The sequence below is a fragment of the Larimichthys crocea genome, chromosome VI, assembly GCF_000972845.2.
Source record: "Larimichthys crocea isolate SSNF chromosome VI, L_crocea_2.0, whole genome shotgun sequence".
NCBI classification, from domain to species: domain Eukaryota; kingdom Metazoa; phylum Chordata; class Actinopteri; family Sciaenidae; genus Larimichthys; species Larimichthys crocea.
In genome coordinates this window covers 24,445,395-24,459,436 of record NC_040016.1, presented here as the reverse complement: position 1 = coordinate 24,459,436, position 14,042 = coordinate 24,445,395, and the positions used below count along the sequence as shown (strand labels likewise).

Genomic DNA, 14,042 nt, shown 5'->3' with positions numbered 1-14,042 from the left:
TGCTGTACCATGTGGTGACAAAATGAATCCATTAGACAGTTAACCTTAAACTGTATCATATTTTTGGATTTTGCTATGCTCTATGAATTTTAAGAAATGTGACTGCAGTTTGCAACTGTTCTGTCTCACAGCTGTGACTTGCTACAAGTGTCTGCAGAGAGTTTGGTAGTAAACTATGTATAAGCAGTCTTTGTGATGACTTTCAAGGCTAAAGATAGAGATTACGGGAAGATTCACTTGTCAGGATGAGCTACTATGATATCATCCACAGCACTTTTCTCTTGTCCAGTCATGCTTAACCATGTTACTTTTGTAAAAACTCTTTTGGCTGGCAGTGCAGTATACACAGCATCAAGAAATAACACCCTTCTGACTGTATCCAGGTAAAGTGTATAGATAGCAACAGCAAATACCAAATCTGGCATTCTCAATGTTAAAGTCTAACAGTTTGTAGTATTAAAAAGGAAAGCATTCATTTCAGTCGTCAATTCTCTTGCCATATTTTGAATGTAGTATTTCCTCCCACAAGCCTTTCAGTTTATGCCTACAAACATTTCACAGTTCATTGTGTCACATTAATTATAGAAAAAGCTTGAGTGTTGAAGCTGTACTATATTAGGTTTCTGTATCTGTTTTCTATATTTGTTGCTTATGTGACAAAAAGTGTTGATTTTCAGAGATTGTCTTGCAGATTAAATATTATTTTAATTCACAACACAGATTATTTTCTATGGCCTTTTACAGGTCCTAACATTCTAAGACAACCAGAAACTTCAGATCTGCTGCCATGTGCCAACTGAAGGTCAGGACAATTTGAATGTTTTATTTATTACATGGCAACACTAAGCTGGTTCCAGCTTCTCAAAAGTGCAGATTTGTTCTTTTTATTTTAAATATCTTTGAAACTGGTGGTGGACATTTTAATGCCAGTTTTTAACATTTTATTGGCTAATTGCTTCATCATCAAACTAAGGACCATTACCTCACTAAGCTAACATCACCACCTTATCATGGTGGTGGGGTTAATGTATCCCTGTGACTCTGGGAGATATGACTCCTTGTAGGGTCTCTTAAGACACATTGGTCCAAAAGGGACAAACAGAGCCAGATGGCTCTATATGATGGCTCTTCTTGGAGCCAGACCTGGGAGGAAAGTTCACTGGCAACTTTCTGTAGTTGGGCCTTGACCATTGGGGTGCGGTCTGACACTCAGCGTACTTGGCCCTAGAACACATTGATCCAAAAACTGATGACAGGGGAGGCTGCTGGACAGACCTGGTGAACCCAAATGTGTAATACGGGTGAATTGGGAACATCTGGCGGAGGTCCCAGTCCACCTCCACAGGAATTTCTCATGTTTTCCAGAAGATGGACCTGGAATCCAAGTGGGCTATGTTCAAACGTCTGTTGTGGAGGCAACAGCTAGGAGTTAGGATGGATGGATGGATGGATGGATGGATGGATGGATGGATGGATGGATGGATGGATGGATGGGCTGATTGTTCAGATTCACCTGCTCCTTCAAAAAGCACTGTTTCTGAGTATGAAAAATTCTGCTTAGTCTGGGCACAGGGTGAAAAACAGTAAAAGATGTGTTTTCAGATTTAGTCGACTTACAGTGGACATATTGTACTCTAAGACATCAACCCTCCACTGATGTCAAACTGTAGAGGGAATAGAAAGATAAAAGGATTAAGGAACTCTGGCAGTGAGCAGGATTCACCCCCCAACAGTCTTTCCAGTTATGGGGTGAGCACTGACAAAAGACTAGCTGAGTACCTGTAGGCCAGCCTCCAGCTGCAGACGGACTGGACACATTATTACCACATCAATCTGCCTTTACAGCCCAGCTCTCTGCTTGTTATCCTCATTACATTCTGCATATGTTAATAACTAATTTTCCACCCATCCACATTTTCTAATGATACAATACCTGGCACTTAAACATTGGATAGTCTATGCATACAAGCCTGTATGGCTGTGCCATCGGTGTGTGAATGGTTAGCTCCTAAAACTGATGAGCAGTTGGCACCTTGCATGGCAGCCAATGCCATCAGTGTATGCATGTGTGTGAATGGGTGAATGAGATATGTACTGTAAAGAGCTTTGAGTGGTCGGAAGACTAGAAAGGAGATATATAAGTACAGTCCATTCACCATTTACCATTTATTCCTCCTCCATGCTCGGACTGCTTTCAGTTTACACTAAAAGCTGACAAAGCCTCCATACACCTGATGTTATTCTGCACATTAAGAAATTGGAGATGTTTTAAAAAGGACATATTGTGCTTTTAGGGTTTTCTCTTTCCTTTAGTGTATTCTATAACTCTTTTGTGCACAGTCCACAGACAGGGCCTGTTGGTGTGTAGCCATTTTTTCTGTTCCATTTATTTGATTTTTACTGTAAAATCAATGTTAAATTAAAACATTTCAACAAACATTTCTCTCTAAAAAATTAATAGTAATCCAGTGCAATGTCACCAGGAGCAGCCTGGTTCCAGACCTCTGGATATCTGTCCACATGTCAGATTCCCTGGCTGGAAAGAAAACCTGAGCCATGCAGACCTTTGGAGGCAGGATTAAGAATGGGACTATATGTTCCTGTGCTACAGCCTTACTTTCACAGATGTTAATTGCCTCTGCCACCCACCACAGCTTCATAAAATATGCACAGACAAGTCATGCACATACCTCATAATGAAATATTTGTTTGAGGACTTACCTGGCAGGCATTATAGAGAAGCTGGTGCTCAAACTTCTTGATGCCCAGGATCTGCTGGAACATCTCGTACAGCTGGTCCTTGCTGAGGATGAGCTCGGAGGCGGCACTGGCCGTCATTCTCTGCTGGTGTTTCCTCGGGTCCTCTTCACCTCGGTAGATGGTATCAAACTTGGCCATCCAGGAGCTCAGCACTGTCTCTTTGCTCAAGCCATCGATCTCAGGCAGGCTGCGCACCCTCTTCTCTATGTGCTTCTTAAAAACCTCACGAGAGTCGCTGGCTGAACAGCCACCGCTCTGCACCATCCGGGACACACGGTCACTTTTCAGGAAGACCTGTAATCAGTTTTGAATTGACAGATTACTTGTTTGTTGTTTGTTGTTTTTTTTTTTGTGTGTGTGTGTGTGTGTGTGTGTGTGTGTGTGTGTGTGTGTGTGTGTGTGTGTCTGAAACTCTGGTGGTGAATCTTGATTACAGGATTCTAAAACTGCAGCAACACAGCAACAGACTGACACCACCAATGTATGCCCCTGAGTGAGTTCCATCCTCACAGTGGTACAACTCACAAGAATTATTTATATGTTGCTAAAATTCCCACTACTTGCAGTGCACTGCAGCCCTTCACACTTTTTTGTTTCCATTCATACTTTACTTGAAACATATTGAAAATCTTTAATTTGTGGTGTTTGTAATGTAACACTCATGCAACTTGCTGCAGTTACACATTGCGATATAAAGACCCACTCATTTCTGCATTGCATCTTCGCTCGCATCTCCATGGACACATGGACACAGTAAAGTAAAAGTACGTTTTGTTGTTTTGTTTAAATTGTCTGAAAGAACTCATTTCTTTAACTGGAGCTTCAAGGTCCAGTGTGTGGGATTTAGTGATATCTAGTGAAGGTTGCAGACTGACCCTCGCCTCACCCTCCCCTCCAAGCATAAGGTCCTATAGAGCCATTGTTTTGTGTGTCCACTCTGTCTTACTGTAGAAACATAGTGGAGTCTGTGGAAGAGGACCTGCTCTGTAAATAAAAAAGGTTCATTCTATCGTACCAAAAACAAAACAATTCTTATTTTCAGGTGGTCATTCACTAATGGAAACACTTTTTCTGTCATGTCTGATAAATAAACTGAACAATACATTGCAAATGTGTCAATTATATAACAAGAGCTGACCACAAGAGTGATTAGAAAACATCAAACAACAGCATTGCTCACAGCATTGAAAAATTCACATTTAAAAAGCAATCGCAATGTCCACAGTCTGAATAGAGACTCAGTAGAAAACTACTGACAGTAAGGTCTATGCATTAGTCAGAATCATGGGTACAGGGTTCTAGAAAGTGACATGTAAGGAAGCATTAACTCCCTCATGCTGAGTCATTTTTGTTGAGAAAGATGTCTGTTCTCCCACACAATGTTCTTTGTTCTTCTTTTTTGTTTCTTTGGAAAAGAAAGAATTGGACATTGGAAATAAGGTATTTCTTAAAAAACATGACATGACATGATGTAATCCAATCATAACCTGTCAGTGTTTGAGTCCTTTGTCTTAATGAGAAAGTGCACCTCAACAGCAGTGGTTTCATGTGGTGTATAAGCAGGCAGGTTCACAGATTTGATTGGATACTGCATGTGTCATGAAATGATAACTAATTAAGATAAATGCTGAATGGTGTACAGATCATTTATTTTGAACATACAGTATTTTTGTTCACATGTTGAAGAATGAAATAAGACCTGATAACTTGGTGACCCTCCATTCTAGAGCTTTGACCTGATAGGCCAGTTCAAACTGGAGAGGCAGGCTCTCATGCTTTAAATGTGAGGAGAATGGACTGTTTTGTTTCTTATGTATTTTCAAAGCACAGATGAAATTCCATTCCCCTCCATTCTGCCAATCAATCAAAAACAAAGCCAAATTTGAATGTTCCCAAACTAAACATTTTTGTGTTGCTTGAAAGCTGATTCATATTTGAAAGACTGCATACACGCTTGTGATTGATGGGTGGTAAATTCCTGCCACCTGCTGTTGACACTGCCCCGCTCTTTATAACCCTTTGTCTCTGTTTTCCTCTCTTTCTATTTCTGTCTATGTCCTATCTCTCCGTCTGACTGCGTCAGTTTTAGCCTGAGGCTAAAGCCAAGCTGAGAGCTTTAGGTTTTAATTGAATTGGATAACCTGTGCCACAAGCTTCATCTGTCAAATATTACACTGGTCTCATTTGGCTTGCTTGTGCTGCCACATTAACTGATAAGGAAGTGTCAGTCAATGTGTCAGCACCACCAAACCAACACAGATGCACTCCCTTGTTTTGTTCTAGCACCCAACAGCTTTTAGTATGTACACACACACATACAGCTCAGCAGACATTATTTGTAATTATGATAGATTGCTAAACTGTGATGTAAGGTTTAGGTTCAGGTTTGTGAAAAATGCAGTTTTTGGTTTAATGTACAAATAAATAACCACATTGTGTCTCTAATTATTCTGTGTTTACAGTAACAAACAACACACAGCCCTGATCTTTGACTTATTATTGGCTTCTTGTAATGTGGAAGAGAGATTTGCTCACTGTGAGTCACTTTGTATACTTTATGTCAAATGTCACGTTGTAAATGAACAGTGCAAACCAGACTATGTAGAGCTGCATAGAAGACACTGGCTCTTCTTTCGCACATTTTATTTCCGTCTTCTATTCTGGGTGGATCAAGCCCGCTGAATCCTGGGTGTCTGGGAGCACATTATTAAGACTGCCCTGAGGAGCTCGGTGCACGCTCTGCATCATTTATCAGAGCCAAGACAAGTTCTCTCTGCTGAGGTTTGGATACTTTTCACCCCATTATTGCTTTTCCTGCATGGGCAGATTCATTTTAAACCAGAGGAGGCGCACAAGGGGAACGCAACAACTAGCAAATGTTACTGTATTAGAAATCTAAAAATACATAAAGGTTGCAGATATTTGACATTTAAAAATAATAATGTAGAATGGGTGACAAACAAAAGTTTAAAAAAGATAACATTAAATATTCATTTGGTAAACTCCAAAATAGTGAAATATCCATGAAACAGATCACACACTCACATCATAGTAGCTCTGGACAGCATTGATGAAAGCCTCATCAGCCACAATCTGAGTTTCTCCGTTGAGGAAAGCCTGGAAACGCTCTTTGACTGTCTGCAGGTGCTGCTTACTGATCTGAAGGAGACATTAACAGACAGGAGACAAATAGGTAGTTATAGAGACACACAAATACAACTCCAAATAAAAACTAAAAACAAAACTATCATTTTTAAAACAAAGTAAATAAATTAAAAAGTATATGAGCTCAGTAAAATGTATTTGTTGAGATGGTCTGCAATTAAATACATTTTGTTTGTGTTTCATGGAGAGAGAACCTTAGATGCTACAGTATGGATCCAAGGCAATATGGTTGTTTGGAAAACAGTGAATGTCAAGATAATCCAGAGTTTTCTGCCTGTACCTGCACTGATGGCAAAAGTAATGGTTGAAAAATATTCTAAATATAAGAAAAGGGAAGGCTAAGAGATTTAGATCCAGCTGTTAGCGTGTAATAGTCTAGTCAGAGTCTCGCTTTGACTCCTGTGGTTATAGTTCATGAAGGAGAAAGGCCTATCTGAAGTGAGACAGCGCACATTTACCGTTTGTTTATGGTTTAATGAAAAGTACAGGCACTGTGATCAATACTGTGGTCATCAGTTTGACGCCTTGTGACGGAACAGCTCCGTCACTGACTGCAGCCGCGCACATGCAGCACATACACACAGACACACAACTCACATAATTTCTGTCTAATGTTTGTTGTGGTCATGTGTGGAGAAAATGTGTGTTATAATAAGAAAAAGATGTCTGTGTTATTTTTTTTTTAATGTATTAGACCTAGTGAGAGGGACTACGACTATAAAAGGGGCTGCCTGGGCCCTGCTGAGTGAATGGAGTTATACAGAGGAGGTAACAGCGATTAAGCATCAGAATATATTGGTTTTCTTGTAAAGTTGAGTTATTGAAGAACACATTTTTAGTATATAGAGTATTTTGTTTCATTCACTTTTTTTTTGTATTTGTAAAGATTGGCACTGTTTGCACTTGGTGAAGGTGGGGCAATAAATCAGAAACATCAATTTTTCCGACTAAGCCTGGATTTTTTGGAAACATCGAGGTGGTTAGAAAGAGAACCCCGCAACACGCCTGTTTAAAAAGGGACTTGACAACTCATACAGGTGGATGACTGAAAAATCTTTCACTAACATACGACATCCCAATACTTTACTTCAACCCCTTATTTTATAAGCACTATATAAGAGTATAATAAGGGTGTAAGTGCTTCTACAAAATACATGATTCACTGTAAGCAGATATAAGGACAAATGTAGGTGTTTAAAAACTGCCTTTATTTGGGACAGTGTTTAGCTCAGTAGAGCTGCCGCCCTATGTGTGAAGCCTCTGTCCTTGCTGCAGAAGCCCACGGTTTTGAATCCGAACTGTGGCTCTTTCCTGCCCCTGCAACCCTTTGTTGATAATATTTATTTTTTGTTTTAGTTATAGTTATTTTCAAATATATACACAAACATTTTGTACACATGATGTGTTATAAACCATTTATTAAATATTTATATGCTTCTTTTAACTTTTGTGATTACTGGAGCATTATAATGGTGTTTTATGAATCATAAACTATATTCTGATCGCTGAAGGCCATGAGCTCAAACACATTATATCACATGTGTTGTAGTAGTGTACAAGTGCTCTCCCTCTACAGACCTTCACACAGACATTCATTGTACGATGTTGGTTACAGAGATGCCCAAAAAACAACCAAAGCTACTGTAGCATGAACTGGGAAACAGACTGAAGCTTCATGCTTCAATAAGGCTGCTGTGGTGAGAGCAGTCAACAGAGGACGACAAGAGAGAGCACTGCTGACAGCATCTGCTTAATGACAAACCCTACAGGAGTAAAGACGTTATACCCACTGATTTACTACAAATGACTGAGAAAACCCTCAAATCCCCAAATTACCTCCAAACACATGTTGATGTTGATGTTCACATTCAGACTGAAAACAATCACAGTGAGCTGAGCTGATGTAGCACAGTCAGAGAGGAGACGACAGTGTTCAGTGTACAGGTCTGTGGAGAGTTTTCACTTTGTTCTGTATGAAACATTTTCTGCGATGGAGACAGAGTGTTGGTCTGAAAAAAGTCACTAACAGAATGCAAAACAAATACATAAAATCAATCAAGAATACTGATAGTATGATTTTAGAGAGAAACATTCTACTGGACACACATCTCAAGAAGTACTATAACATTTGAAATAAAACCTGCATTGTCTGTACTGTTAGTGATGGTCTGGATCCCACTGTGCCATGGTCCCCAATTACAACTTACAATCATCATTAACCACAGACACACAGTGAGGCTCATACATGATTTAGTTTCACAATAATATAAAATGTAACAGTGAATCATCCTTCAACAAAGACAACAGCACTATGGTGAAATGGCCAATAAGAGCCCGCCTCCCTGCTTGAAGACGCCACACCCATTGGTCAGTTCCTGTCTGCAGCACTGGTAACTGTTACTATGGTTACTGCAGCAGAGGAAGTGGTATGAGATTACAGCTTCCTTAATAAGGGTCAAAGTTGAGATGAACTACAGCAGAGCCAGCTGTGTGCCACAGTTTATCCATACTACATCAGTGCATGACTAAATATTGTTAAAGAGAAGGTCAGGAAAAAATGTGTGCAGCTGCTGAGTAGACTGTAGCTCAGTCTAATGTCTCCCTTGCTTTAATTACTCCTTCATTTGTCTTCAGAAAAACAAATATAACATAGTATTCTTCAGCGACATGCCATAGTGGGACCATAATTTGTTATTCGACAGGACAATGACCCCAAACACACTTCTAGGCTATGTAAGGGTTATTTGACCAAGAAGGAGTGTGGTGTGTCACATGACCTCCACAATCACCCAACCTAAACCCAACTGAGATGGTTAGGGTTGGTTGGACAGTAGAGTGAAGAAAAGCAGGTAGCGAGTGCTCAGTATACACAAGAACTCAACTTCAAGACTCATCGAGTCATTCCAGGTGATAACCAGTATGGCATCCCCCCTGGGGGAAAAAATGGTCGAAATCATCCCTCTTCTAAAATGGTCATCCCTTCTTCCATCCCTTGTGGCATTTTATCAATGCATATGGAACTTACTTCTATAACACTGGAAATAGAATTACCAGTTGACATTTAGGGTGGCTTTATGATAATCAGCCTATTACCTATGTGATAGTAGGTTACCGTGACCGAGGAACGGCACGTTCAGTCGGGAGGCGTTTTTTTATAACCTGGCTCTCGCCAAAAGAATGGCATCATGGCCAAGAGGAGTGGACAGCTGGACCTAAGGAACTTCGGTTTTAAGATTGCAAGGAACAACAATTGAGAAGGTAAGTCAAAAGTCATCAGTCAGGCTTTTTATGAGCCTATCATACAACCAATTACCAACATGTAGGCTCATTTAATTTGTGGACCCACATAGCAATAACAACACAGCTAATAATGAATGCTAGTTTGGAGTCTAGCTTACACTTTCTATCTATGAAGATAGCTTACTCGGGTTCATGTTAGTTTTGATATCATCAGCCTGGAAGTCGATGTGCTATAGAAATAAAACTGACTTGACTTGACCACTGCTGTTTTCTACAGCTGACAGTCAGCAGCAGCAACAGTTGTCTGCTATATAAATCACTGTTGTTTATTTTATCTTATTGGTTATCTACCCACCTCTGTATATATTTGTCTGCATTGTCTTAGTCTACATAGACTTTTACTTTTGACTAGTCCATCTTTCTACAGTTATCTTTTTTTTCTTCTGTCTGGCCACCTCAAGTTAAAAAAGTCTCATTTTACATTTATGTTTTATATTAATACATTTGGAAGATGCTGTTTTTAAATTTGTTCTTGCATTTGAAATAAAAATGGACTTTACTTCACATAAGAAGATTCAGATATTCATTTACAATGTTTGCTGAGGTTTTAATAGATAACAATTACAAAAAGATTTACAAGTACCATGAGTATGAAGTAATTTGTCTTCTCAATTTTGCCATTGTTGTTTACATGATAATCTCTAGATGTCCATAGTTAAGTGGTTATTGTTTCTTTCCGATAAATAGTATTGTCTTGTGCAGGCCATGCAACTGAGAATGCAAGCTATGAATCAGATGGGATTTAGGATTTGCCATGTCTAGCAAGTCACCCTAAAACTGACTAGAATGCAGGAAACTGCATCTAAGAAATACAAAATTTTCTGGGGGAGGGCCTCCAGACCCCCCAATAGAAAATATGTCGCATAAAACACTTATGAGTTTTATTTAAAAACTCATAAGTGCTAATGAGTTTTCAAGTCATCAAACATGCAGACTGAAGGGACATGATGTTTTTTATGTTTTGTATTCGCCACAAATACAGTCAATCTTGAGCACAATAGCACATATAGGAGCATGCAGGAACCAGTTCCCCCTCAGGGCTTCCAGTCTTGGGCTCAATACTCTCCTCCCTGAAAATATTGTTCCACTCCAGTTGTGCATGTTAAGACGCATCTGCTATAATATAACGCTCTGTTACCACTGCCACTCCAGGGAAGAGATGACAGAGAGTGAAACAGCATGGGAGAAGATGAAAAATAGAAGCATTCCCTAGATTACAGAGGAAAGCACCAAAAGGAACGAAAGTAAAGAAGTCGGGAGAAGTGAGTAACAAAAGACTGAAGGTAAAGAAAGAAATATGGATAGTTAAGAAGGACACTGCAGACACAGAGGACAGAAGTGTCCCTCATTAACTACTATGAGAATGAAGAGTGAACTAAGAGCACCTTCCTGCTGTGTCTGACTTCTTTCTTCTTTATATGATCAATGAATTGTCTGTGTGATGTGAAAAGTGGCACACATAGAGACAAACCCACCCAACGTTTTTTTTTTCTTTTGTCTTGCTTTCTTTCAGAATATTCACCCAATAAACAACTTATTACAATGAATGGGACACCAGCTTGGAACACAGTATCCAGTTTTTCTCATTACACCCATGATTGAGTTCCAGGAGCAGTCGATCTGTACTGACAGGCGGACAGACAGGCAGACAGACAGGCAGATAGACAGAGAGACAGCAGTATGGTGTGTCGTCACAGTGTCTGGTGTGAGAGGACGACCGGTGGCTATGCCTGCCATCTGAGAGCTAGAAAACACTGCTGTGTGTGTGTCTGTATGTGTAGGTGTATCTGCGTGGATACATGTGTGTCAGTGTGTGGGCTATGTCTGGTTTCTGAAAGGCATTTTTCATTTATTATTGAATAAATAATAATTATTAGATTATTGAAGTTATTGTAAATTAAAGTACTGTCAGGGCCACCACTCAGAGTTGGAATAAGTGCCTCTTTGAAAGAAACTCTTCAAATACGTGTTGATGGCTTCTCCATGCTTGAAAATGTTTTTATTGGTTAATCAGTCACTGCATTAGGCTTTACCATGGCTAATCAGCTAATCCAAAAATGGACAAAGATGTGGATCTGGGGTGGGCTGGATGAAGCCTGGTTGCTCAAATAAGCCACCTGTAACTGCATCCACCTGTCAATCAAAGCAGCCATGCTCTTAATTCTGCATAACTTTAAGCCTTAATATAATGTGAACAGGTGAGTTGTATATAAATTCACCCTCAGTACAGTTGTCATGAACGGGGAAATTAGCTACAGAGACCAAAACTGTTTTTTGTACCAGGCTGTAATTAAGCTTGTAGTTAAGCTCTGATCAAACAACAGTCAGCAAGGTCCACACTCCAAATGTATTATGACATGGCTCATTCTGCATATCATAATGGGACTATGGACATGTTAACCACTGGCTGACTCCTTACTCCACCTCTTCAGCATTTCAGCATCCTCACTAGTCAGCTCTCAGTCATTGTCTATAGAATCAGAAACTGCCTCAGAATTGAACTGTTCTTGAGTCCTTGTGGCTTGTGTTCAGTTAAATGATTAGATTACAAAATTAGGTTCTCTGGTAGAAAAAATGACTATACATACTGAGAGGCAACACTAATGGTTTGTACAAAGCATAAAACAGGAAAAGATTTTCTTCTGTTATGACAAAATGGGTGATGGAAAAGAGAACAGAGAGCAGCTCACAGGGCACCAAACTGGCGAAGTGCTGAACTGAAGGTCGATGTGCTGTATTCCAGTCTTCAGTATTCCACCTCTCATTAAAGTCTTGTTTAACTAAATAAAGATGAGAAGTGTAAATGGTAGTTGTTCTGATTGTTCTGTCAGGCTTCAACATGAACATTTAATTTTTCACAAATCATTTTCATGTGTGTCAGTATCAGAACCATTGCTTCATTTGAACTATAAACCTTTTCATCTTTTTACAAAAGGAACTGTATTTTTGTTCTTTTTAATGCAAATTTCTGAAAACTTCCACAATTTACTTTAATGATGCAAAGCTGCTTTCAGTCATTTGAAACATTTCCATGCTCCCAGTAATGTCACTGCAGCAAACAGACATTAATATAATAACAATATAATATAAACATAATATATAAATATAATGATAAAGTCATTAATATTTAAGCAGCAAAACTAAAACTGTAGGTATAAACAGATGGAGCTGATGGAGGATTTGGATGACTGCATGGATTGTGTGTGACAATGACTGTATAAAATATGGCAGCGTTACCCACAGGTTTCTGAACAGTGGCAGACGGACTCCGTCTCACACTATTAATCCAAGTGTTAATTGTATTGACCTGCAATCCAGGAATCAACGTTTACAGAAACGTTACGAGGTTCGACCTGGTGGTTTTATATAAAAGGTATTCAGGTGATTATTATTTTTATTCATATAAAAGCAACGTGTAAAACTTCAGATAGAGGTGAAACATGTCTGGAGGGCAATCTCATCGGCTGCAGCTAATACCTCTGATGCAACATTTACTGGTGTTCAATAACAACCCGTTCTCATTCCCAACGCGTAAAATACCGACGCTTTGTCACGCCCCTTGACGTCTGATACCGACGTAAAAGGTACCCTTCCGCGTCTGTATGAAACGCTCTGGGTTGTCCATTGACTCCAGTATAATCCGTTTGCGCTGGTAAGAGACGCTCAGAGCAGAGCTCCAGCCGTCCATTCACTCCAATAATAACAATCCGACCACAGCGATACATGACGCTGCAAGCTACAATCTGATTAGACAACCGAGGACCCTCTGCCCGGAACTGTTTTGTTAAGGATTTCTTTTATTGATATCATCAACGTTTCTCAGCACAAACACGCCAAAGTGTCACTGATAATTCAACAATAAAATAGCTTCATGTTGTGGCCCTCAGTATGTTTTTTTTTCTCCTTCTAGCCTAAGAAATAAACTTTTATTTGTATGTTTTGGATTCTCCTTCTCCTTTCTCAGAGACAGGCCTAGTGACACATCCTGTTTGCTTCACACTGTGGTGCAATAACTGCTATTCTGCACAGAGCTTATCTAACACCAGGCAGCTGTTGCCGCATCCTGTTATCATTACAAAGCGCAGTTCAAAATAACACCTTTTGTTTCAACATTATTCTAAGCAAGCTTTAAGCATCAGTAGTCAAACTGCACATACTTTAAGATTCATATAAGCATTAAATGTATATTTCCACACTATGTTAAAGATTTCTTTTAATAATATCATCAACGTTTCTCAGCACAAACACGCCAAAGTGTCACTCATAATTCAACAATAAGATAGCTTCATGTTGTGGCCCTCAGTATGTTTTTTTTCTCTTTCTAGCCTGAGAAATAAACTTTCATTCGTATGTTTTGGATAGCGGAAAGGCCTACACTACCCATAAAGCTCGACCACCGACGATTTATGACGCCCCTTCACCTCTGATACGTAATACGTAATGCATCTTGGGAGTCGTAGTAAACGTATGTTTCAAGTCAGGGTCCTTCGACGAGAATTTCTCATCGTGACACGAGCCAGATCCCAGCCAAGTAAGTTGTGATAAACTCTGCGGGTAATTTGCATGTTGACAGAACTATTAATCAGTTATAAAATATTTTGAGAGAGCAGTCTGTGTACCAAGAGAACTACCTCTGCAACAGTTTGTTTTTTTTTCTTTTGTAATGTATTCACATGTGAAAGACACTAGCTAACGTTAGTACTAGTTTATATTAGCATTGTAGTTTTAAAGCAGTCTTTAACAGGGGAGAGCATGGCCCGGCCACCTTAAAGCAATACAAATATTCAGATTTACTAAGCAGTAAATTTGTATTTTAA

At 39.4% G+C, this 14,042-nt stretch overlaps 1 protein-coding gene across 3 annotated transcripts in view; it reads right to left on the bottom strand.

Annotated features, from left to right (window-relative positions):
* The window catches only part of LOC113745798 (calcium-dependent secretion activator 1-like), an 86,812-nt gene that overhangs the window by 47,254 nt on the left and 25,516 nt on the right, over positions 1-14,042 (bottom strand). For all 3 annotated transcript variants that reach the window (XM_027278833.1, XM_027278831.1, XM_027278832.1), the window contains exons 2-3: positions 5,806-5,919; positions 2,722-3,054 (exon numbers count right to left, since the gene is read on the bottom strand). In XM_027278833.1, the coding sequence (XP_027134634.1) occupies positions 2,722-3,054; positions 5,806-5,919 (447 nt within the window). The remainder of the gene's footprint in view (positions 1-2,721; positions 3,055-5,805; positions 5,920-14,042) is intronic.